This window comes from Panthera leo, chromosome A2 (assembly GCF_018350215.1).
Source record: "Panthera leo isolate Ple1 chromosome A2, P.leo_Ple1_pat1.1, whole genome shotgun sequence".
NCBI classification, from domain to species: Eukaryota; Metazoa; Chordata; class Mammalia; order Carnivora; family Felidae; genus Panthera; species Panthera leo.
The window spans coordinates 18,761,536-18,787,693 of record NC_056680.1 but is presented as its reverse complement, the minus strand read 5'-3'; the positions used below and the strand labels follow the sequence as shown (position 1 = coordinate 18,787,693).

The window sequence follows — 26,158 nt, the reverse complement described above, 5'->3', positions numbered from 1 at the left end:
AAGCAATCATAGACAATTTAGAAACAAATGGCTGTGTTCCAATAAAACAAAAGTGAGCTGCAGGCTATAATTTACTGACCACTGACACACACCTTAAATTTTAAAAGGAAAAACATACCCAGCATCACCACCATTGCTTTAATTTAAAGACCGCTGAGCAGAAAGACCCCTATCATTTAGTATGTATGAAACACTAGCTTTACTAAATATTATATGGATTTAAGAAACCCAGTTCTCAACCTAAATTTTTCATTGGAATCCCAAGCTTCAGAATAGTGAGAACACTTTTTGAATTTGCATGATACACTTTGCAGATTGCCAATCCAAAAGAAAATTTACTAGTAACAGAAGTTTCAAGGGAACATCAATATTTTTTAATGTGTAATATTATAGGTTGGATTTCTTTGCCATACACAAAGTAAAACCATAAAAATCACATTCCTTTGGCACCTTATTGTCAGCACAATGCAAAGGTTTTAAAAATACAATCATCAGTATTTGTTATATTGGCTATAAAAAAATTAACTCCCTGCAAATCTAAAATATAATCTACTACTAACTGAATGGTACTACTTTCTCAACTTCTCTTTGTACCCAGTAATCCCTAAAATTGAAATGCACTCAGAAAATTGCATTAAGTAATTATTTTTTCCTGATAACTATTTTGGTAACTGAAACACAATGTGCTGTGGGCAAAACATAGCTCTGGATTCTAGACATAAATTAGTGAAATTAATAAAATGTTTATGTACATATATAAATGTTTATGTACGTTTTTGCTAGCTTTCCTTTTTAGCCACATTATGTATTACTTTCTTAAAAGAAACAGAAAAATAATGATCAGGGGATAATTTTTTAATATTTAAAAAAAGTGCTAAGGGGCACGTGGGTGGCTCAGCCAATTAAGCGTCTGACTTCGACTCAAGTCACAATCTCACAGTTCATGGGTTCAAGCCCCAAGTTGGGCTCTGTGCTGACAGCTCAGAACCTGGAGCCTGCTTTGGATTCTGTGTCTCCCTCTGTCTCTGCCTCTCCCCTGCCTATACTCACTCTTTCTCTCTTTCTCTCAAAAATAAATAAACATTAAAAAAAAAAAAAAAGGCACTAAAACACAAAACACTTGGTAAGCTTGGTATTCAACCTCACAGTCACTTTGGAAAGGACCAGAAATTTTTTTTAAGTTTATTTATTTATTTATTCAGAGAGAAAGAGAGAGACAGAGAGAGACAGCATGAGCGGAGGAGGGACAGAGAGAGAATCCTAGGTAGGCTCTGTTCTGTCAGCAAGGGGGCATGAACTCACAGCCCTGAGATCATGACCTGAGCTGCTCTGGTTTTTTAAAAATAACAGAAACTATTTAAAAAATTTCTAGGGGTTCCTGGGTGGCTGAGTCAGTTAAATGTCTGACTCTTGGTTTCAGCTCAGGTCATGATCTCATGGTTGTGAGACGAAGCCCTGAGTCAGGCTCTGCACTGGGCATGAATGAAGCCTGACTGAGATCTCTCTCTTCTGCTTGCTCGTGTGTGTGTGTGTGTGTGTGTGTGTGTGTGTGTGTGCGCGCGCGGGCGCACGTGCTCTCTCTAAATAAATATACAAACAAGAGCTGTTTTTGTACAAAGTAAGTATTCCCCTTTATGGCAGACCAAAAAATGTCATCATTACAAAATTTCAATGTTCAAATTTCAAGACTTACCGAAAAGGTCCTGTTCTGTTAGCAGATCGAGAATCCCCCCACATCTCTATGTCAAGAGGGCCCAGTAAATAGATCCTTTTGCTACCAAACTGTGTAGTTATAGTAGTACCTGTATATAACAAACCACAAAAAACAAACACATTAGAACACGAAGTAAAGGCTAAACTAATTTCTGCCACCCTGGCTTATCAGGAACAACAGCAGGGATATTTTTAGAAGTCACTTTTAAACATTTACTTATTACTTTATAACAAGAGAAATACATTAAAAAAATTTTTTTAGAGCAAGAGAGAGAACGCACAAGAGTAGGGAAGAGAAAGAAAGAGAGAGAGAGAGAGAGAGAGAGAGAGAGAGAGGGAATATCTCAAGCAGGCTCCACACTCAGTGCATAGCCCAATGCAGGGCACAATCTCATGACCCTGGAATCATGACCTGAGCCAAAATCAAGAGACAGACACTCAACCAGATTAAACCACTAAGTGCCCCAAGAAATTCACTTTTAAATATGTGTACCCTGGGGCATCACAAATTTCTCAATGTACTAAGAATGCTTTACACTTACTAAATACTTACTAATTTTTCCAGCATCCATTCACCTTCCTTTTTGGAAACAGCATCTCAACACTGACACCATTCTCAGTCTGTGGTTGAGCCCACACAATCCAGCCTGGCCAATTAGAACAGTCTACCGCCCTCATCACAGTGATTGCTCAAAAAATGGCCATGTACTGGGGGTCCGGGTGGCTCAGTCAGTTAAGCGTCAGATTCTTGATTTTGGCTCAGGTCAAGATCTCACAGTTGTGAGATCAGCCCCAAGTCAGGGCTCCACACTAGGCATGGAGCCTGCTCCCTCTCCCTATGCTCCTCCCCAGCTCCTGCACCTGCTTTCAAGCTAGCTTGCAAGCTTGCTCTCTCTCAAAAAAAAGGGGGGGCGGGGGCATGTACTAAGATGTACCACTATGGTATAAACATTATTTTGAATTAAAAGAAATCAAAACCTAGCAGGAAAAACTTTTTATCTCCTTCTTAACTGCCTGATTGTACAGGAAGAGAGCAATTAAGAGAGATTCCTCTTTACCAAAAAACTTATCTGCATAATAAGGCAAACTTTGTTTCTCTTCTCACCTTTCTGCTAATGGTCTTCCTCCCCTTTGTACCTTAAGACCACTACCCTTCTCCTTATTCAGTATGTCTTACAAACCTCTTGTTGCCATACTGCTTTGAGAATTTCATGTCTGTATGGATTCCTCATATGTATGACACTAAATTTAATTTTCTCCTGTTAAAAAATAAAAAAAAAAAAAAAATTAAAATGGGCATGTAACCCAAGGCAAGCTTAGAAGCCATCTCCAGGATTTTTGCTGCAGCTACTAAAAAAGATTAAGGGACACCTGGGTGGCTGATTCAGTTAAGGCTCCAACTCTTGATCTCTGCTCAGGTCACTGACCTCACAGTTCCTGAGTTCAAGCCCCACATTAGACTCTGTGCCAACAGCACAGAGCCTGCTAGGAATTCTCTCTCCCTCTCTCTGCCCCGCACACATGTGTGTATGCTCTCTCTCTCTCAAATAAACGTCAAATAAATAAATAAATAAATAAATAAATAAATAAATACGATGCAAACTTTCATTACATTGGATTTAGCAATGGCTTTTTAAAATGGCACCAAAAGCACAAGGAAAAAATTAAAAATAAAGTGGACTTCATCAAAATCCAAACTTTTACACAAAGTACACTATCAAGAGAGTGAAAAAACAATCCACATTTCAACAAAATGGCAGATGAGGAAGTTCCAAACCCTCATTCTTCCACAGAAACATAAAAAAACAGCAGCAAATGGCTGAACCAGCTGTGATGGAGCTTAGAAAACAGCCAAAGGTGTACAACCAAGAGACTGTTCAATCAAGAAAAATCTCTTCAAAATAATAGGCAACTTTTGTGGTGTTTTTACTCATCCCTATCCCACTCACCCTTGCATGGCAGTGGTTCTGGTCTTGAAAAAGTGGCAGCCCAGGGACGCCTGGGAGACTCAGTCGGTTGAGCATCCGACTCTTGATTTCACCTCAGGTCATGATCTCAGCATTTTTGAGCTCCATGTCAGGCTCTGCGCTGAAAGCTCAGAGCCTGCTTGGGATTCTCTCTTCCTCTCTCTCTGCCCCTCCCCCGTGCACGCTCCCTCACTCGGACCCTCTCCCTCCCTCCCTCCCTCTCTCTCTCTCTCAAAATAAATAAATAAACATTAAAAAAGAAGAAGAAGAAGAAGAAGAAAAAGTGGCAGCCCAGTTCCCTCCCTCAAATCAGAGGGAAACCTGATTTGCAAATTACTGAGTATATCTGTTCTAATCTATTTGGGAGATACCTGATATTAGCAAGCACTGCTAATAAAAGCTGCAAAGCCTACTCAAAGATAATGAGGAAGTTGGGGTGAAAACACTTTGAGAAATTACAACATTTCAAAGCAACAGGTATGTGGGAAAATTTAGAAAACTACACACACACCCAGGCAACACACATGATGAGACAAGACCTGAAAAGACCTTTTATCTTTCACCTCAGACTGATCCCAATGCCCAGAGGAAGGCTACTAAATGTTGAAGGAGTGCCCCAGCACAGAGCCACTCTGCAAAAACACAGGTGGTTATACATTTTTCTGCTTTTCTCTTTTTTTGGTTTTGTTAGTGTGTTTTTTGTTTTTCTTTTGTTTGAGCTTCTGGCATACACAGAAATCTTGGTCTAAATATTAGATGAACATGAGCTAAAGGAACACAGACATCAGTGATCACATAGTGAGGACAAGGAATAGTCTTGGCAAAATAGTTTAGAAAAAGCCTCAAAACAGACTACCACAGCCTTCAACAATCAAAAAAAAAAAAAAAAAAAAAAAAAAATCCGTAAACCCCAATAAAAGGGGAGAATGTGATTTTCAGAGTTATCAAATTATGATGCCCTATTTTCAATAACAAGGAAAAAAAGCACAAGACAAAGAAATAAGAAAATATGGCCCATTCAAAGAAACGAAATAAATCAACAGAAACTATCTCTTAATAAACCTAGACATCAGATTTACTAGACAAAGACTTTATGACAACTATGTTAATTATGCTTAAAGAACTAAAGGAAACCAGGAAAACCATGTATAAACAAAATGAGAATATTTATGAAGAGACAGAAATTTATACAGTGGAAGAAAAAAATAAATTAAAAACCCTGGAGCTGTAATTACAACAAGTGCAATGAAAAGTTCACTAAAAGGGTTCAAGAGATTTGAGCAGGCAGAAAAATTAGCGAATTTGAAGACCAGCCGGTTGAAATTATAAAGTCTGAAGAACAGAAAGAAAAAATAATGAACAAAGGTGAACAAAACCCAGGGGGCCTGGAAATACCATCAAATGGACAATGATTATGGGAGTCTCAGGAGAAGAGAGAGAGGAAGGGCAGAAAGATTATTTGAAGAATGGTCAAAAAACAAAAAAACAAAAAACAAAAAATCCACCAAATGTTATGAAAGATATGAATATATAAATCCAGGAAGCTAAATGAAGTACAAGTAGGATAAACTCACATTAAGACACAATATGATCAAACTGTCAAAAGACAAAGAATTTTGGGGGCACCTGGGTGGCTCAGTCAGTTAAGCTTCCAACCTCGACTCAGGTCATGATCTGTTTGTGAGTTTGAGCCCTGCATCAGGCTCTGTGCTAACAGCTTAGAGCCGGGAGCCTGCTTCAGATTCTGTCTGTCTGTCTGTCTGTCTGTCTCTCTCTCTCTCTCTCTCTGCCCCTCCCCAGCTTGCTCTCTGTCTCTCTCTCTCTCAAAAAATAAAGAAAAAAATAATAAAAATAAATTTAAAAAGACAAAGAATTTTCAACGCAGCAAAAGTGACGAGACCCTCAATAAGATTATCAGCCACAAAAAAAGAAAAAAAAAAAGATTATCAGCTAATTCCTCATTAGAAACCTTAGAGACCACAGAGCAGTAGACAATTTATTAAAATACTAAGGGTATAAGTGAAGAATCAGTAAATTCTACTTCTGAAACCAGTATTACACTATACGTTAACTAGAATTTAAATAAAACTTGAAAAAAATATTTAAGTAAAACACTAAGGAAACATAAACTGTCAAGAATTTTTTTTTTCATTTTTAGAGAGAGAGAGTGCATGCGCACAAGTGGGGGAGAGGGATAGCGAGCGAGAGAATCTTAAGCAGGCTCCACCCACGTCCCTGGGATCATGACCTGAGCTGAAATCAAGAGTTGGACACTCAACCAAGACACTCAGTCACTCTGTCAATCAAGAATTCTATATTTGAGAAAATTGTCCTCCAAGAAATGACACATTCCCAGATAAACAAAAGCTGAGGGAGTTCATTACCATTAGATGAGCCCTGCAAGACATGTTAACAGGAGTTCTTCCAGTTGAAATTGAAAAAGAAGCTAAATAGTAATCAAAGCCATATAAAGAAATGAAGATCTCTGGTAAAGATAAATACAGGGGCAATTACAAAAGCTAGTATTATTATAACTTTGGTTTGTAACTCCACTTTTTACTTTCCACATTATTTAAAAACAATCTCTCAAAAATAAACAAACATTAAAAAAATTTTTTTTGACCCAGCAATTGCACTATTAGGTATTTATCCAAGGGATACAGGTATGCTGTTTCAAAGGGGCACATGCACCCCAATGTTTATAGCAGCACTATTGACAACAGCCAAAGTATGGAAAGAGCCCAAATGTCAATCGATGGATGAATGGATAAAGAAGATGTGGTATACATATACAATGGAGTATTACTTGGCAATCAAAAAGAATGAAATCTTGCCATTTGCAACTATGTGGATGGAACTGGAGGGTATTAATCATGCTAAGCGAAATTAGTCAGAGGAAGACAAATATACAACTTCACTCATATGAGGACTTTAAGACGGAACAGATGAACACAAGGGAAGGGAAGAAAAAATTATATAAAAACAGGGAGGGGGACAAAACATGAGACCTCTAAATATGGAGAACAAACAGAGGGTTACTGGAAGGGTTGTGGGAAGGGGGATGGGCTAAATGGTTAAGGGGCATTAAGGAATCTACTCCTGAAATCACTGTTGCGCTATATGCTAACTTGGATGTAAATTAAAATAAAATAAAACTTCAAAAAAATATACAGTACAAAAAATTTTTTAAACATTTTTGTTAATAAAAAAAAAGTCAAGACAATGGAAGAAGTAGCTTCTGCCAACCAGGAAGCAGCAGGTGAGTTCTCAGAATCACTAATAAAATCACTGAGGGAAAAAGAATGTCTGGTTTATAATAACCCAGATGAATGGGTCCTACTCCAGAAAGAAAAAAAAAAAAAAATGCCACAAGGGACATCTATTATTAAGGAAGAGAAGAGAGCACCAAGATATAAGGCAGGGAAATATAGGCTAACTCTACTGTTTTGAGTCAGGCTCATGAGCTGTAAAGCTGCTAACCCCTGAGCCAGTCTTCTGGTTATACAACAAGAAAGCCTGAACAAGAACACTTTTTCTGGATTGGTTCCACTGATGCTGAGTTCCTGAAGTCTGGAAGTACCTTGCTGGTAAGAACTGACTTTTAAAGTTCTTTTCACATTGGACAATGCCCTTGACCACCCAGAACCCCATGAGTTCAAAGCCAAAGGTGCCAAAGTAGTCTACCTGCCCCCAAACACATCTCTAATTCAGCTTTTAGATCAGGGGATCATAAGGACCTTTAATGTTTATTAAACATGGTACTCTATGGAAAGGACTGTCAATGCTATGAAAGAGAACCCTGACAGAATATCATGAAAGTCTGGAAGGATTACACCACTGAAGAGGCCATTGTTATAGAAAAAGCCATGAAAGGAGGCGCCTGGAAGGCTCAGTCAGTTAATGGTCTGACTTCAGGTCAGGTCATGATCTTGTAGTTCCTGAGTTTGAGCCCTGCATCAGGCTCTGCACTGACAGTGTGGAGCTTGTTTGGGATTCTCTCTCTTTCCCTCTCTGCCCTTCCCCAACTTACACTTTCTCTAAATAAAACAAACTTAAAAAAAATAAATAAATAAATAAGCCTGTTGTATGTGTGTGTCTTTGTATGAAAATGTAATAACTATATGGCAAGAGCCATATGAGATGTTCTGTGTCGTCACCCAAGTATTCATGGTGTAGAACATCATGTGCAAGACTTGTATGAAGTGGACAGTCTATCCTTACATAGGCATAATGTGAGTGACGTTTAACAAAAAATTAATAATATGTTAGTTTTCTTGCTATTTTATAACATTTTTTTCAAAGAATTACATTACCATACAGTATGCCTCTCTCTCCCATAACTGGAGAAACTGCCTATCAGCCTATCATCACAGGTAAATATTTAAAAAATCTAACAGTGTTTCCAATACTATATTATGAATATGACTGTAATACTGTATGCTACAAAAATTTTATAATGATTCGTTCATTAGTGTACAGGCTAGGCTACCATAAAGCAATCATATTGCTGCTTCCTTGGTGCCACTGCATGAATCATTAGTACCTGTAAATAAATATGAATTTTTTATATATTCTTTTTTTAAATGTTTATTTTTTGAGAGAGACAGAGTGCATATAGACAAGGGGCAGAGAGAGAGAGACACAGAATCCAAAACAGGCTCCAGGCTCTAAGCTGTCAGCACAGAGCCCAACAGGGGGCTCAAACTCACAAACAGTGAGATCATGATCTGAGCCGAAGTTGGACGCTTAACCAACTGAACCAACCAGGCGCCCCATTATCTTTTTGTTTTTGATATCTACTGTTAGTAATATGTATAAACATCGACACTGTTTTTATCATATAAGTTATGATAATACTGATAAGGTACTATTGATAAAAAGACAATATTGATATAGATACTAACAATTCATTTTTGTAAACAATTAAATAGATGGTATTGATTAAAAAAACAGTACTATGTGTATTTTCTCTTCCTTGAGATTTTAATAATATTTTCTCTCTAGCTTACCTCGTCCTTAAGAATACAGTATATACTGGAGTGCCTGGGTAGTTCAGTTGGTTAAGCAGCCTGTTTCAGCTCAGGTCATGATCGTCTCACATCAGGCTCTGCACTGACCACACGGGGCCTGCTTTAGATTTGCTGTCTCCCTCTTCTCTCTGCCCCTCACCTGCTCGCACTCTCTCTCAAAAATGAACATTAAAAAAAAAAGAATACAGCAGCATATAATACATATACAAAATATGTGCTGACTTTTTCAGTTGTCAGTGAGGCTTCCAGTCAACAGTAGGCTATTAGTAGTTAAGTTTTGGGGATTTAAAAATTATACATGGATTTTCATCAGTGCATGGAGTTGGTGCCCCAACCCACCATGCCATTCAAGTATCAACTGTATATGCTGTGTATATGTTGTATAACTGTATAAGCTGTATATGTTTAAAGAGACTCAGTTTAGATCCAAAGACACAAATAGGTTGAAAGTGAAAAGACAGAAAAGATATTCCATGCAAATAGTAACCAAATGAAAGCTGAGGTGCTAGATTAATATCTGACAAAATAGACTTTTTTTTAATGTTTATTTTTGAGAGAGAATGACTGCACGGACACGCGTGTGGGGAAGGGGCAGAGAAAGAGGGAGAGAGTGAGAATCTCAAGCAGGTTCTGCAGTCAGTGCAGAGCCCGATGTGGGACTCGAACTCATGAACCGTGAGATCATGACCTGAGCCGAAATTCAGAGTCGGATGCTTAACCAACTGAATCACCCAGGCACCCCTCAGACAAAACAGACTTTGAGTCCAAAGTTTATGAAAGACAAAGGATGACATCAGATATTAACTAAAAGGTTCAAAATATACAGCAAGAAGATAAATCATAAATATTAAGCACCTAATAACAGATTCTCAAAATATATGAAGCAAAAACTGAAAATGTGAAGAGAAAAATCAACAGTTCTCTAATAACTGGAAATTTCAAACCCCACTTTCAATAATCGGTCAACCAGACAGAATAAAAGGAAATAGCTTAACACAATTAGAGATCTAATAGACACAAACAGAACACTCTATGCAAAAGTAGCAGAATCACATTTTCTCAAGTGCACCCGGACTAGTCTCCAGGATGGACCATTTGTTAAACCACAAATAGGTCTCAATAGATATAAAAAGATACTGGGGCACCTGGGTGGCTGTTGGTTAAACATCAGACTCTTGGTTTTGTCTCAGGTCATGCATGATCTTGCGGTTTCATGAGTTCAAGTCCCGCATCCAGCTCTGCACAGAGTGCAGAGCCTGCTTGGGATTCTCTCTCCACCCCACCCCTTCCCCACTCACGCTGTCTCTGTCCCTCACAACATAAATAAACTTAAAAAAAAAAGATACCATTTAAGTATCTTCTCTGACCAATGGGGATGAAGTTAAAAGTCAGTAACATAAGGAAAACTACAATTCACAAACTTAAAAAAAATTTTTTTTAAATGTTTATTCATTTTTGAAAGAGAGAGAGCACAAGCAGGGATGGGGTGGAGAGAGAGGGATACAGAATCCAAAGCAGGCTCCAGGCTCTGAGTTGTCAGCACAGAGCCCCACGCGGCTCAAACTCACACCATGAGATCATCACCTGAGCCGAAGTCGGATGCTCAACCAACGAGCCACCCAGACACTCCCCGCCTTTTTAAATTTTTTTAATGTTTATTCATTTTTGAAAGAGAGGGACAGAGTGCAAGCAGGGGTGGGGCAGAGAGAGAGGGGAGTACAATTCACAAACTTTTAAATACATATTGCCCCTGACTTTCCAGTTCCTCTTCTAGGAATGCATTCCCTAGAAACTTACAGTGTGAGGTGACATATTTACAAATGCACATATTGCAGCACTGTTTATAATAGCAAAAGATTATAAAATCTAAACCATCAATTGAGTATACTACACTATTAAAATACCATGCAACTCTCAAAAAATAAGGTAGCTATGCTAGTTGATCTAGGATGTTATTATACATTAAGTTTTAAAATATGTGCAAAATAACTATTTGTAACATCGTATCACTTGTGCAAAACAGAAAAGAATACAGGCAAACTTTGGAGATAGTGCAGATCTGGTTCCAGGTTACTGCAATAAAGTGAATATTGCAGTAAAGTGATTGAAATGAATTTTGTGGTTTCCCAGGGCATATAAAAGTTATGTTTACACTGTACTGCCATCTATTAAGTGTGCAATAGCATTATGTCTAAAAAAACAATGTACATACCTCAGTTAAAAATACTTTATTGCTAAAAAATGCTAACCATCATCTCAGCTTTTAGCAAACTGTAATCACTGATCACCATGACAAATAATAATGAAAAGTATGAAATACTGTGAGTATCACCAGAATATGATACAGAGACAAAATGAGCAAATACCGGTGGAAAAACGGTGCTGATAGACCTACTCCACTCAGGGTTGCCACAAACCTTCAATCTGTATAAGATGCAGTATCTGTAAAATGCAACAAAACAAGATATGCCTGTATATATAACAAAGTTCGAGGACTCAAACTTGCAGATTCTAAAACTTAATACAAAGTTACACTAATCAAGACAGTGTGGCACTGGCATAAGGATGGCCGTAAGATCAGTGGGACAGAATTCAGAGTTCAGAAATAAATCCTCACATTTAGGATCAAGTATTTTAGACAAGAGTGCCAAAGACCATTCAACGAAGGACAGTCTTTTTAACAAATGGTACTAAGACAACATGTCACCAAGCACAAGAATGAAGTTGGACCCCTGTATCATGCCATTTATAAAAATTAACTCAATGGGGCACCTGGGTGGTTTAGTCCTTTAAGTGTCCAACTCTTGATTTCAACTCAGGTCATGATTTCATGGTTCATGGGATTGAGCCCCACCTTGGGCTCTGCGCAGACAGCACAGAGCCTGCTTGGGATTCTTTCTCTCTCTGCCCCTCCCTTCCCTGTGCTCCCCCACCTTAAAATAAATAAACATATTTAAAAAATTAACATAAAAGGGGGGCACCTGGGTGGCCCAGTTGGCTGAGCGTCCGACTTCAGTTCAGGTCATGATCTCACTGTTCATGGGTTCAAGCCTCGCATAGGGCTCTGTGCTGACAGCTCAGAGCCTGGAGCCTGCTTCGGATTGTGTCTCCCTCTCTCTCTGCCCCTCCCCTGCTCATACTCTCCCTCCCTCCCTCTCTCTCTCTAAAAAACAAATGAACAGTTAAAAAAAACTTAAAAATTTTTCTTTAAAAAAAAAAAAAAAACTGGCATAAATCTTTATGACCTCAGAGTAGGCAATGGTTTCATAGATAAGACAGATATGAAAAATAACAAAAGGAAAAATAAATTGGCAATCATCAAAATTTAAAACTTTAGTGCTTTAAAAGATACCAAGAAAGTGAAAAGGCAGCTCACAGAATGGAAAAAAATGTGTGCAAATCATATACTCAATAAGGGATTTATATCTACAATATATAAATAACTTTTAAAATAAATGTTTATTTAGAGAGACACAGAGAGAGAGAACGCACATCAGCAGAGAAGAGGCAGAGAGAGGGACAAAGATAGAATCCCAAGTAGGCTCCACACTGCCAGCACAGAGCCTCACACAGGGCTCGATCTCAACTGTGAGATCATGACCTGAGCAGAAATCAAGAGTCGGGTGCTTAACCCACTGAGCCATCCAGGCGTCCCTATATAAATAACTTCCATAACTCAATAAGAAAAGACAACCCAATAAACAAAATGGGAGAAGGGCATGAGTAGACATTCCCCTAAAGATGACATACAAATGGTCAACAAGCATAGGAAAAATGTTCAACATTACCCATAAAGGAAATGCACATCGAAACCACAATGAGATACCACTTCACATCCACTAGAGTGGCTATGAAAAAAAGGTAAGTTGATGAGGATGTGGAAAAATTAGAATGCCCATACACTGCTGGTGGGAATAGGGCGAAAGATTTGTGAAACCATCTAGTAGTAGTAGTTCCCTCCAAAGTTTTACTCAGGATGGATGGAGTTCTTACAGACAGGCAGTTAATTCAGCATAGCAAGTGGCTATGGGTCTTGGACTGTAAAGATCTCAAACTGTTCTCAAACTTTAAATAGGCAAAAACTGTTGAGCTGCAGGCATGAAGCCAGGGCCACTTCCGGTAAGCAGAACTGGCAGTGGAGAATGAACCCAATGCCAAGTCAAAGCTATAAACGCTGAAGCTTATCAGATCCCAGCAAAAACACTGGTTGATATATGCATAAAGACAGGAGCCAAGAAAGTCAAAATCTACTAAGGAGTGATAACAAGTTACCTACCATGTCATTTAACCCTGAAAATAAATGATATTAAAACATCAATTCCATACAAACTGTGGCTGGCCATGAACCGTCAAGTGGGATTGAGAAGGGCCTACCACCTCAACTGCCTAGATCCCACTCCAACACATGCTACTCACCAGTCAGTAAAAGGTCCCTTTGGTGAATTCTGAAGACTAGCATATGAAACCAATGCAGTTACAGATCTGGATAAGTAGTAAATAGTCAAATGAGAGTTTTGGAAGACTGAAGTGAAAAACGGTTCCATATGAATAGCGGTTGAACAGGGTCGCCTGTTCTGGAGATGGTGAGCATTATACTAAGCTTTAGGCTATACTCCTAGTGATACTCTTCCCTCAAATCCTTTAAGTTCAACTTTGCAATCACACTCCCCTAGAACCTAGACTGGTTTCCTGGAAGCTGTTTGGCAGAAAAGCCTCCCCAAGGTAGGTCAGCATTCTTTATGGTTGGAGCTATGATGGTAGCTGATTATTTTCAAGCTTCCTCCACCTTTAATAAAAATATTCTTGGCAAATGCTTCCACTCTGGTCCATCTTGCAAAGTTCCACGAATTTCACCTCTAGCAACTTAATTCCAATACCCAGGACCATCCTTTTTAATCATGACTTCAGTTCCAAAAGCCAACAAAGCAGAACCAGAAGTCCTATTCTATTAGCGTATCTGCCGAATGCAGCAGCTTGATCCTGCATCAAACACTCTAATTTTTCCAAAGTAAATGCTTTGAGTCTCAGTTAAGAACATTAAGGGGGCATCAACAGGCAACAGTTGGTCTAAGCACCTACCCAAGTAAGACCCAACCAAAGTTGTTAAACAGTAGCAACTTTAATACGCACAATGGGAGATGGAATTAGTGACTGCTGGCAGCACCCATGTCCCTCACAAATTTTCCATTTAAAGATTTAAATGTATTGGGGCACCTGAGTGGCTCAGTTGGTTGAGCGTCCGACTTCAGCTCAGGTCATGATCTCACGGTTCGTGAGTTCAAGCCCCGCATCGGGCTCTGGGCTGACAGCTCGGAGCCTGGAGCCTGCTTCCGATTCTGTGTCTCCCTCTCTCTGTCACTCTCCCCCTCATGCTCTGTCTCTTTCTCTCAAAAATAAATAAACATTTTTAAAAAATTATTTTTTTAAATAGGACTAAGCTTTAAAAAAAAAAGATTTAAATGTATTAATTCCAATTATGAGGCCTCTAAAGAGTCCTCAGATTTGGAATGGGGAATTTACATGCCTGCTGCCATCCCTAGATGTGACATCTGTTTCTCAGTCTCCTTCTCCAGAACCATATCCTGATTCCCCTTTAATGGCACTTGCTTTGCCTACCATTACACTACACTTACAAGCTAATTAAAAATGGATCAGACAGGGGCGCCTGGGTGGCGCAGTCGGTTAAGCGTCCGACTTCAGCCAGGTCACGATCTCGCGGTCCGTGAGTTCGAGCCCCGCGTCAGGCTCTGGGCTGATGGCTCGGAGCCTGGAGCCTGTTTCCGATTCTGCGTCTCCCTCTCTCTCTGCCCCTCCCCCGTTCATGCTCTGTCTCTCTCTGTCCCAAAAATAAATAAAAAAAAAAAAAAAAACGTTGAAAAAATGGATCAGACATAAATGTAGAAACTCCACTATAAAGCTTCTAAAAGAAAACACACGGGAAAAAAAATTTTTTTTTTGAGAGAGAGAGAGAGAGTAAACGAACACACCCTGATTGCAAGAAGGGCAGAGGAGACAGAATCTCAAGCAGGCTCCATGCCCAGCACTAAGCCCAAAGCAGGGCTCAATCTCATGACCCTGAGATCATGACTTGAGCTGAAATCAAGAGTTGGATGCTTAACCAAATGAGCCACCCAGGTGCCCCAAGAGAAAATCTTTTTGAGCTTGGTATCAACAGAAAGGATCCAGAAAGCATTTATAAAAGAAAAAGATTAAAATTAAAACCTGTTCCTCAAAAGACACTGCTTAAAAATAAATAGGCAAACTAGGGAAAAGGAGTAAATATTTATAACACATATCTGACAAATACTTACTATTATTAGTCATAAGGAAAACAGAATAAAACCACGAGATACTAGTACACACCCACCAGAACTGCTAAAATTAAAAAGACTTACAACAGGAAATAAACAAGGATTTTCAGCAATCAGAACTCTTATGCATTACTGGAAAGAATGTAAGATGGTACAACCACTTTAGAAATTGGTCTGACAAACACTACCCTATGACACAGCAATTTCACTTCTAAGTACAGTATTTACATAAGTGAAAACAAAAAACTTGTACAAAAATGTTCACAAAAGCTTTATTCATAATAGCTTAAAAATGAAGTCAACCCTGGGGCGCCTGGGTGGCTCAGTCGGTAAGAGCGGCCGACTTCAGCTCAGGTCATGATCTCACAGTCCATGAGTTCAAGCCCCGCGTCGGGCTCTGTGCTGACAGCTCAGAGCCTGGAGCCTGTTTCAGATTCTGTGTCTCCCTCTCTCTGACCCTCTCCCGTTCATGCTCTGTCTCTCTCTGTCTCAAAAATAAATAAACGTTAAAAAAAAAAAATTAAAAAAAAAAAAAAAAAATGAAGTCAACCCAAACATCCTTCAAAAGATGAAATAAACACATACAGATTGATGTTCTGAGGGTTTCCATCCCTGGGGTAGTGTACTTTATATAATTAGATTTCAAATAGAGAGATGCCTTTTTGGTAAACTGGAGAGAAGGATTAGTAGAAAGGGGAGGTGGAAAAGGAGAATCAGTAAGATCCTTCTTTTATAAAAGTTATTTTTACAGGGGTGCCTGGGTGGCTTCAGTTGGTTAAGCATCCAACTTCAGCTCAGGTCATGATCTCACGGTTATTGAGTTCAAGCCCCACATGGGGCTCTGCGCTGACAATGTAGAGCCTGCTTGGGGTTCTCTCCTTCCACCCCAGCTCCTCCCCTACTCACGCTTTCTCTGTCAAAATAAACTTTAAAAAATTATTTTTACAAATTGTTACACATATAAAATTTACCATTTTAACCATATTTAAGTGTACAATTCAGTGGCATTATGTATCTTCACACTGTTGTGTAACCATCATCCCCATCCATCCACAGAACTTTTTTCATCTTCAAAACTGAAAATCTGTATTCGTTAAACAGTAACTCCTCATTCCCCTCTCAAACCAGCCCCTGGAAACCACCATTCTATTTTTTGTCTCTGATTCTGACTACTCTAAGTACCTCATAATATTAGTGGAACCATACAATATTTGTCCTTTCGTGAGACTGGCTTTCTTCACTTAGCATATCTTCAAGTTCAGCCACACTGCAACATCTATTAGAATTTCATTACTTGTTAAGGCCGAGTAATATTGCAATGTATGTATATACCACATTTTGTTTATCCATTCATCCACTGATGGACACTTGGGTTACTTCCATCTTTCGGCTACTGTGAATAATGAACCTGGGTGTACAAATATCTCTGAGACCCTGCTTTGAATTATTTTCGACATATACCCAGAAGTGGAATTGCTGGATCATATGGTAATGTTTTTAATTTATGAGGAATCACCACACTGTTTTCCACACCAGTTACATCATTCTACATTCCCACCAACAGAGCACCTTCAGTCATGGACTGAACTGTGTCTCGCCCCCCCATTCATATGCTTAACTCTCAGCTTCAGGTGGCCCAGTATGTGAAGAGAAGGCCTTTATGGACATAAGATTAAATGAGGTCTTAAGAGTGGGACCCTAATCCAATAGGTCTGATGTCAGAGGAAGAGATACTACGAATGTATGCACAGAGGAATGTTTGTGTGACAACACAGCAAGAAGGCAGCCTTCTGCAAGCCTCACCAAAACCCAACCCTGCTGGCACCTTGATCTTAGAATGGGAGAAAATACACTTCTGTTGTTTAATTCACCCCATCTGTGGTATCGTGGTATAGCAGCCCTACCAGAATAATACAAGCTTCAATTTCTCCACATCATCACCAACACTTGTTATTTTCTGTTTTGGAAGTGTTTTTGTTTTGACAATGTAGAGCCTACTTGGGATTCTAACAATCAAAATGGTTATTTTGATAATCACACCATCCTAATGGGTGTGAAGTTGCATCTGTCATTTTGATTTGCATTTCCCCTAATCATTCATAATGTAGAGAGTCTTTCCATGGGCTTATTGGCCATCTATATATCTTTCTTTGGAGAAATGTCTATTCAAGTCTTTTGCTCATTTTTAAATCAGGCCGTATTTTTGTTGTTGTTGAGTTTAGAAGTTTTCTGTATATTCCAGATGTTAATTCCTTATCAGATATGTGATTTACAAATATTTTCTCCCATTCTGTGGGTTGCCTTTTGACTCTGTTGCCAGTGTTCTCTGATGAAAGGTTTTTCATTTTGATAAAGTTCAATTTGTCTACTTTTCATTTTGTTGACTATGCCTTTGGTGCCATTATCGAGGAGATTATTTCCAAATCCAACTTAAACATGTTCAAGGTGGTAATAGGTTTTTCAGCATTTAAGGGGGAGTAAATTAAAAAAAAAAATTTTTTTAATGTTTATTTATTTTTGAGAGACACAGAGGCAGAATGCGAGTGGGTTAGGGGCAGAGAGAGAGGGAGACACAGAATCCGAAGCAGGCTCCAGGCTCCGGGCTGTCAGCACAGAGCCCGACGTGGGGCTCGAACTCACAGACCGTGAGATCGTGACCTGAGCCGAAGTCGGACACACAACCGACTGAGCCAGCCAGGCACCCCAAATTTTTAAAATTTTAAGTGGTCCAATAATAAAAGGGTTTCAAGACCACTGGCCTAGTGTATGTATTTTAGAGTCAGAATGCCTGGGTTTCGATCAAAACTCCAGTTTTCTGGTGCTCAGTCAGTTAAGCAAGCGTCCAACTTCAGCTCAGGTCATGGTCTCATGGTTCACGAGTTCGAGTCCCATGTCAGGCTTTGTCCTGACAGCTCAGAGCCTGGAGCCTGCTTCAGATTCTGTGTCTCCCTCTCTCTCTGCCCCTCCTCTGCTCATACTCTGTCTCTCTCTCTCAAAAATAAATAAACGTTAAAAAAAATTTTTAAAAAAACACTCGTTTTCTAACTATTGCACCCGTGATAAGTTATTTAATTTCTATATGCCTCAAAGCTCTCCTATACAATAAGAATAATGGTACCTATCTCATATGATTACTATCAGGAGTAAATGAGATCATTGCATAAGAAGCAATCATATTCATAGCCCCATTGTTCACAATAGCCTCCAACTGGAACAGTTCAAATGTCCCTCAACAGGTGAATGGATAAACACAACGAGATACAACCATAAAAAGGAATGCAACAAAATGGATGAACCACAAAAAACAATGCAAGTGAAAGAAACCAGGCATAAAAGACTGAGAACTGTGTTAACTCCAATTACATGCAATTTCTAGAAAACATAAAACTACAGAGACAGAAAGCACATCAGTGGATGCTAGAACTTGCAGTTGGAGTGAAATGAAAAGTGGAGATAAACAACAAACAGGAACTAAAGATTATTTTGAGGTGTTAGAAATATTCTAATTCTGAACAGCAGTGATGACTATATCAAACTGAACACATACTGTGGAGGAATTTCATGATATGTAAACTACATCCCCAAAAAAAGAGTTTTGAAGAATTCTAAAACAATGTTTTAAATATTATTACTGCTACTATGCTCCGGTATTTAAAATCATAATAACATTGGGGCACCTGGGTGGTTGAGTCAGTTAAGTGCCTGACTCTTGATTTCAGCTCAGGTCATGATCTCAGAGTCGTGAGATCAAGCCCCGTGTTGCACTGGGCTTGAAGCCTGCTTAAGATAGTCTCCCTCTCCGCCCCCCCCCCCCCCCCCATGCACATGCTATCTCTCTTTAAAAAACAGTTTTTTTAATAAACTAAATCACAGTAACATCAAGCTGGAAAGGACCTTCCTGAGTATGTCTATTCCTACTCCCGGAAATGAGAGAGAGAAAGATAAGCATAGCTGAGTGCTGTGTCACAGTTAAGCATTTTACATGGATTCTCTCCTTTAATCACAAGTCCTCTACGGGGTAAACTCTGTTACTATTCCCACTTTATAGACCATGAAGCTGAGACTCAAATAGGTTGAGAGACTTGCCCCCAAACAATGTAACTGATATGAGGAAAATATACAAACTCAAGACCACTTGATTCCAAAGTCAATGCTTAGAAAAAACCATCCTGGGGCATCTGGTGGCTCAGTCTAAGTGTCTGACTTCAGCTCAGGTCATGATCTTGCGGTTCATGGGTTTGAGCCCCATGTCAGGCTCTCTGCTGTCAGCGCAGAGCCCACTTCAGATGCTCTGTCCCCTTCTCTCTCTGCCTCTCCCCTGCTCTCTCTCTCAAAAATAAGTAAACTTAAAAAGAAAAGAAAGAAAAAAGAAAGACCCATTCTGGAATTCATATGGAATTTCAAAGGACTCTAAATAGCCCAAACAATTTTTAAAAAGAATATACTTGGAGAACTTACACTTCCCAATTTCAAAACTTACTGCAAAGCTACAGTTATCAAACAGTGTGGTACTGTTATAAGGACAAACAGAGATCAATGAAATAGAGAACCAAAAAATAAATCCTCACGTATAGGTCAGGGTATTTTCAACAAGGGTACCAAGATTTTTCAAGGGAAAAAGACAGTCTTTTCAACAAATGGTCATAGAAAAATGAATATCCAAGTGCAAAAAAATGAAGTGGGACCTTTACCTAACACCATATACCAAAATTATCTCAAAATGGATCAAAGACCTAAATGTAAGTGCTAAAACTATGAAACTCTTACAATAAAACACAGGGGAAACGCTTCATGCATTGGATTTGGCAATGATCCCTTGGCTGTGATATCAAAGGCATAGTCAACAACAAAAATAGACAAATTGGACTTCATCAAAATGAAAAACTCTTCTGCATCAAAGAACACTATCAATAAAGTAAAAAGGCACCCCCATAGAATGGGAGAAAATATTTGCAAATCACATATCTGATAAAACAGTAATATTCAGAATATGTATATATCAATGTTCATAGTAGCATGATTCTCAATAGCCAAAAGGTAGAAACAACACAGTTGTCTACCAACAAATCAAGAGATAAACAAATGTGGTCTATACGCACCAACAGAATATTATTCATCCATAAAAAAGAATGAAGATGTTGATTATATCTTAATTAAAAAAATTTTTTTTAATTTGTAAAAAAAGAATGAAGTTTGGATACATGCTAGGACATGAATAGATTGTGAAAACACTATGGTAAGTGAAAGAAGTCAGACAAGAAAGGACAAATATTGTATGATTTCACTTATATGGGGTACCTAGAACAGGCAAAATCACAGTGACAGAATATAGATTAGAGGTCACCAAGGGTTGGAGGGAGGGGACAATGAGACTTACTTAATGGACAGAATTTCTGTTTGGGGTAATGAACAAATTTTGGAAATAGAGAGTGGTGATGGTTGCACTACAGTGTATGTAATTAACGCACTGAATTTTACAGTTAAAAACGGTTTAAGGGAACCTGGGTCGCTCAATTGGAAGAGTGTGCGCCTCTAGATCTTGGGGTCATTAGTCCAAGTCCCATGTTGGGTGTACAGATCCCTTAAATAAATAAACTTAAAATTTAAAAAAAAGTTTTTTTAATATTTATTTTTGAGATTTTTGTAACTAAGTTTTTGTGTGTATACCTGATTATTATTGTTTTTTAATGTTTATTTACTTTTGAGAGAGAGAGCAGGGAAGGGGCAGAGAGAGACAGAGAATCCCAAGCAGGCTCCACACTGTTAGCACAGAGCCCAACACGAAGCTTGAACCCACAAACTGTGAGATCATGACCTGAGCCAAAATCAAGAGTCAGTCGCTCAATCAACTGAGACACCTAGGCGCCCCTTTTTTTAATGATTTAAATAGCAAATTTTGTTCCAACATACATAACAAAATATATTTACCGCAACTCTGTAAAAAATTAGCAATATGTAAAAAGCATTGAATTATACACTTTAAATGGTTAACTGCATGATGTATGAATTATGAATTATATCTGAACAAATCTGTTTTAAAAAAAGAAACTAACATTTAGTAACCACTTTCTGCACACGAGGCACTGTTCTAATAGCATTACATAAACCTCACAAAAACCTCATTTCACATATGAAGTTAGGTAATTCACAATTTGAAGTAAGGTAGTTTATCCAATGTCACTGGGTTAGTGAAGGAGTCAGGGATTCAAACCCTATCAGATTCCAGAGCTCCTCTAGTCATTCGCTCTGCTATTCTGTGTCCCATAGTGTGATAGGAGGGTTATAAAATACGTTCAACGGATGCCCATTAACTAAGTGAATGAGATGAAGAAGGTATTGTGGGAGTGTAACAGAAAAATTAATTCTAAGCTCTTGGTATATACAGCTAAAAAAAAAAATCCATCAAGGAATGATTTATGATCTTTAAAATTTCAGAACTTTCTGGGGCACCTGGGAGGCTCAGTTGGTTAAGCATCTGACTTCGGCTCAGGTCATGATCTTATGATTCTGAAGTTCAAACCCCACATGTAGCTCTGTGCTAAAGGCTCGGGATGCTCTCTCCCTCTCTCTCTGCCCCTCCCTGACCGGCGCTTTCTCTCACTCAAAATAAATAAACTTAAAAAAAAATGTTTTTCCAGAACTTTCTGATAGTTTCAATCTTTTTTTTATTAATGTTTTTTGTTTATTTTTAAGAGAGACAGAGAGTGAGTGGGAAAGCTCAGTAGAGAAAGAGAGGGAGACACAGAATCTTAAGCAGGCTCCAGGCTCTGAGCTGTCAGCACAGCGATGGGGCCCAAACCCATGAACTGGGAGATCATGACCTGAGCTGAAGTCTGCCAGGTAACCGACTGAGCCACCCAGCCTCCCCGCTGATAGTTTCAATCTTAATACAACCCCGAATCAGATGAGTAACAGCAGTTTATACATTTAAACATTGGCAGAAGAGTATAACCTTGCTCAAGTACCCACAATAAAAGAGTTCATTTAGTAACACACACTCACCTCCCCCACCCAGGCCTTGACAAGTCTCCTCTGAAAGGCTTCAAGAACCTAGGATCCTAAAGGCAACAAAAATAAACCCAAGTCTGGTAACAGAATTCTATAAAGAAGGGTGTTACAGATGTCCAGACCTAGTACCTACCCTATAGGTTAAGTACCTAGTTAGGTGCTCATTAAATGAGACAAGGTTCAGGTCCAACTTGTCTGTGTTTCACCTAACATGCCATTAGTTACTTTAGACATTGCCAGTCCCTACCGTCACCCATCATCAGTTCTTCAGATCTCTCTCTACAATCCTCACAAGTTTGCTGATGTTGACATTATTAAACTATTCACACTGGTGGCATTACTCAACAGGAAGTTGAAAACTAACAAACCTAGGGCACAATCCAGAGTTCAGAAAATGAACCAGGTGACCAGGCACATCAGAGTCTACTGAACCCCTTCACTTAGATCCAGCAACTGTGACCTTCACAAGCAAACCTGAAATATGTAAAAAATACAATTACCCTTAAAGTTTATGTACCTTACAAAACAAGGCCTTTTCTAAAAGGCCATTTCTAAAAAATGCACCCCTAGAGTTGAATCCAGTAGCACATCAATAATAAAGTTAGAAGAAAAACAGAATTACAACGCCAAAAGGACTCTGAAGAGTAAATACTAAGAAACATCCGTCTTCCCACATTCTCCCAACGGGCGCAGAACCCACCAGACCACTCCCCCCCGCCACCAGGTTCTACCACCGCGCGTGCCGGGCTCGGAGATCTCTTGCCCTGTGGTCGGGCTGAGCCCACCCACCCGTGTCTGGCCAGGTCTAAAACGGGGCTACGTGCTAGGCACAAGAAGGCCTCCTTCTCGAGCGATGCCTCAGAACTGGATCAGGTTCCCGCAAAAGCAGGAAAACAGGCGGAAGAAAGGGCCCGCCTGAGGCTCCGCAGACCAGAAGCACCAAACCGTAACCACGCGCTAGCCCGGGACCCCGCAGCTAACAGCCCCGAGGCTGGACCGGTAATTCTACAGCCGCCGCCGGGCCCCGCCCCGGGCCCGCGACCGTTCCGGGGCGTTCCTCCCGAGGGCGGCGCCTCCCTCACCACACCGCCACTTGGCTCTCTTCCTCCCAAGCGAGGCCGCGGCCGCCGCGCGACACCGAAGCCACAGCTTCCAGGCCGCGAGGACCCGCGACTTCCATAGCGGCTTGGCAGGCTGGCTCCTTCCCCGCAGGGTCCGGCACGCCCTCTCTACCGCCCCAGGCCCTTACCGAGGCAGCGCGGCCTCCGCGGCCCGCTCCTCCTAATCCTCAGCCGCCGCCACCGACCCTGCGTCGCGGAGACCGGAACTTCCTCCGCGCCGGGCCGCTGCTCCACAAAGGCGCCGCGCTGCCGCTTTCAGCGCTCGGCCCGCCGGGAGATGGAGTACAGCTGCAGGTCGCGCCGACTCCACTCCCGCCGTGCCCCGCGCGTGGTGGGGGGGGCGGGGCTGCCTACGGGAGCGAAGCGTGAGGGCACGCCGCTCGCCGTCGTCCAATGGGAGGGCGCTCTTCCCCAGGTCTGCGGGGTCTGCAGGGGGTTGTGGTTTAGGCCCTGGCTGGTCTTTGGGCGCTGTTTCTGGAGTAGAGCAAGGCGCGCATTCCCCTGTTGATTTTGCGTCCGCGAGGTTTGTTCTTCTCTGCCCCAGGGGCGTGGGTAAGGCCCTAGTCCGCTTGGTTCGAGGCCGCCGTATTTTCCGTCATTGTGAAGGCAGTAGAAGGGAAACTTCTCCGGTCGAAGCTTTCCGGGAAAGTGACTGGTGGCCCACCCAAACGCCTAACTCCTGACCCCCTCAGTCCAGGGGTTTAGCCCTTTTTGCCCAAGACCCGAGGATAGGTGCAAGAGAAGCCCTTGAATTAGAGGCTCGTCCCCTTTTCTTCTAATGGATTTCCAAGTTAGGCATTCTGCAGGTATTTCAGGCAAATACAATCTGTTCAAGGTTCAGTAGTCTCACTTATGAGGGAAATTCCACCCAGCTTCCCCAGGGCCTTTCTAGATCTCAGGCAATAAATCCAGCCAAGAGTGACTTGTGCGAGGTCTCAGAACTGGAAAGTTCTCTGCAAATCTCCCAATCTAGCAGGAAAGCTTTCAGTTTGCAGCTCATTTCCAGAATCTCCTTACAGCTAATGTTCAAACGGCAAGCTCTAAGCTTCCAGGTGGATTGTCTACACTGTTGATATGCTTTCTGGTTACTGGCACCTGATGTCTCTATCAGTGGACCTTTAAGAAAGGTAACCTGATTGTATAGCCCAAATTCAACATCATGGTGTCAAAGAAATCTGCCAGAAAAGCCGATAAAGCGTTCTAAAATAAAGCAATCTTTATCTGCAGTGAAAGGAGGTTGTTGGGTTAAGTAGTCTTAAAAATTACCTTTCCACTTTTCAGGCATCTTGTCCGGAAGTCATTCCTTCATTCAAGAACTGTATGAAGGGCCTGTGTGGGATAGGCACTGCATTGGGTGCTGGTGATCCAGGAACAAACAAAGCTGATAAAATTTGCTGCCCAAATGGAGATGGGTGTGGGGTAATTATTGGAGATGGACAACAAATTAAACAAGATATGCACTCTTTGTGAAATGAGTTTGGTTTCTGTAAGGAGGGAGATGGAAAGCCATTGGAAGGCTCTAAATAGAATAATATAACTTGGCATCCATGTTTAAATGATCCCTCTGGCTGCTATGTGGAAATAGGCCAAAGGTAGGAAGGGCAGAAGCAGCGCAGCTGGTTAGGAGTGTTGCAATAATGCAGCCACAGAAGGATGGTACTTGTACCTGTGTGGCCACAGGAGACATGGACTGGGATGAGGGCAGAGAGGGAAGAATGTGGGAGAAGCAGTTTTGGTAGGAAGAACAAGAGCTCAGTTTGGGGTAGGTTGAGTTTTTGACGCCTCACATTCAAGTGAAACGTGGAATTGACAGTTGGATACATCAGTCTGGAATTCAGGGTCAAAGGTCAGGGTTAGAGCTACAGATCTGGGAGGTACCAGCATATTGTTGGTGTTGGTGTCTGAAGCCATAGGCTTGAATGAAATGACCAAGGGAATGAGGGAGGGAGTGTAGACAGAACAGAGTTCCAGCCCTGAGCCCTGGGGCACACCAACACAGGTTACAAGGAAGAGGAGGAACTGCTACACGGAACTGTGGGTACTTTGACTTTACCTTCCAAACTGGACCATTGTTGGTGGGTCTCTCTCTTATCAGGTAGTACTTTAGTCTCTGGAGAGGTAAGCCATATTAAGGCTAATTATTCCTGCCTTCTACCCAATTTCATTGGGTAATAATAATTGCCACTCTTTATCAAACTATAGGGCTGGCACTTTATTATCTCACTTAGTTTTCACAATAACCAGATGAGAAAACCGCTTTTATAGGTAAGGAAACCAAAGACCTGTTAAAGTAAGTACAGTAATTGCCACAGCTGGAAAGTAGAGGGTGGGGCGATTCCAACCCCAGTCTTATTCCAAGGTTTATGCTCCTGACTATTTTCCCCTTTTTCTTAAGGTGATTATTGAGGGTTTTCAGAGGAAGCATCTGGAATTTTCTTTTTTTAAACTTACAAGGGCTCATTGTATTAGTAAGGTTTTTGTCCCCTCCCCGCCCTCCCCCGGCCTAATAACAGGAAGTATGAGCTATTTAGAAGAGCTGATCTGAGCAGCATCCTCACCTGGAATGGGGAATACAAGGCCTAGTCAGGGAGGTGCGCCCACTTTCAAGCCCCTAAATGCTCACAGGGGAGGACCCAGCAAAGAGAAAGACCATGTCCTGTATGTTGTTCCTTGTTGCCTTGGTCTCATTTGGGGCCATGGCTCCTGGCATGGAAAGTAGGGTTTGATCAAATGTTAAAATGAGAGACAGGAACCAGGAGAGACACAGATGATACAAGACCACAGATGAAATTTTCCAGCAGAGCAAAAAAACCATCTGCCTTACCAGGACCTGCAAAGTAATAAAGGCAGGAAGGAAAACTTCAGACTTTCCAGGGAGGGACTGAGTGTTCTCATTATTAGCTCAGAGTATTTCACATTAGATATCTTGTACTTGTAGGAGGGGGAAAGTGCTGAAAGGGTCATTAAGGGATTTTCCCCTAGTCACACAAGTAAAATAGCAACAGGGC

At 40.6% G+C, this 26,158-nt stretch overlaps 1 protein-coding gene and 1 long non-coding RNA gene across 11 annotated transcripts in view; one reads left to right on the top strand and one right to left on the bottom strand.

Annotated features, from left to right (window-relative positions):
• The window catches only part of RBM6 (RNA binding motif protein 6), a 104,911-nt gene extending 81,556 nt beyond the window's left edge, over positions 1-23,355 (bottom strand). For 3 of the 10 annotated variants that reach the window (XM_042929424.1, XM_042929430.1, XM_042929431.1), the window contains exons 1-4: positions 23,279-23,354; positions 22,398-22,503; positions 22,024-22,079; positions 1,694-1,802 (exon numbers count right to left, since the gene is read on the bottom strand). In XM_042929424.1, the coding sequence (XP_042785358.1) occupies positions 1,694-1,737 (44 nt within the window). In that variant the 5' untranslated portion in view covers positions 1,738-1,802; positions 22,024-22,079; positions 22,398-22,503; positions 23,279-23,354. Of the gene's footprint in view, positions 1-1,693; positions 1,803-2,894; positions 2,973-8,689; positions 8,731-11,076; positions 11,153-22,023; positions 22,080-22,397; positions 22,504-22,818; positions 23,024-23,278 lie in introns of those variants that run through there. The other 7 variants (XM_042929421.1, XM_042929426.1, XM_042929422.1 and 4 more) reach the window with 7 other exon arrangements.
• A 1-nt stretch (position 23,356) lies between these two features.
• Positions 23,357-24,615, top strand: LOC122214370. The gene is made up of 2 exons (XR_006199844.1): positions 23,357-23,444; positions 24,432-24,615. It is a non-coding gene; the product is annotated as an uncharacterized LOC122214370 (long non-coding RNA).
• The last annotated feature ends 1,543 nt before the right edge of the window (positions 24,616-26,158 follow it).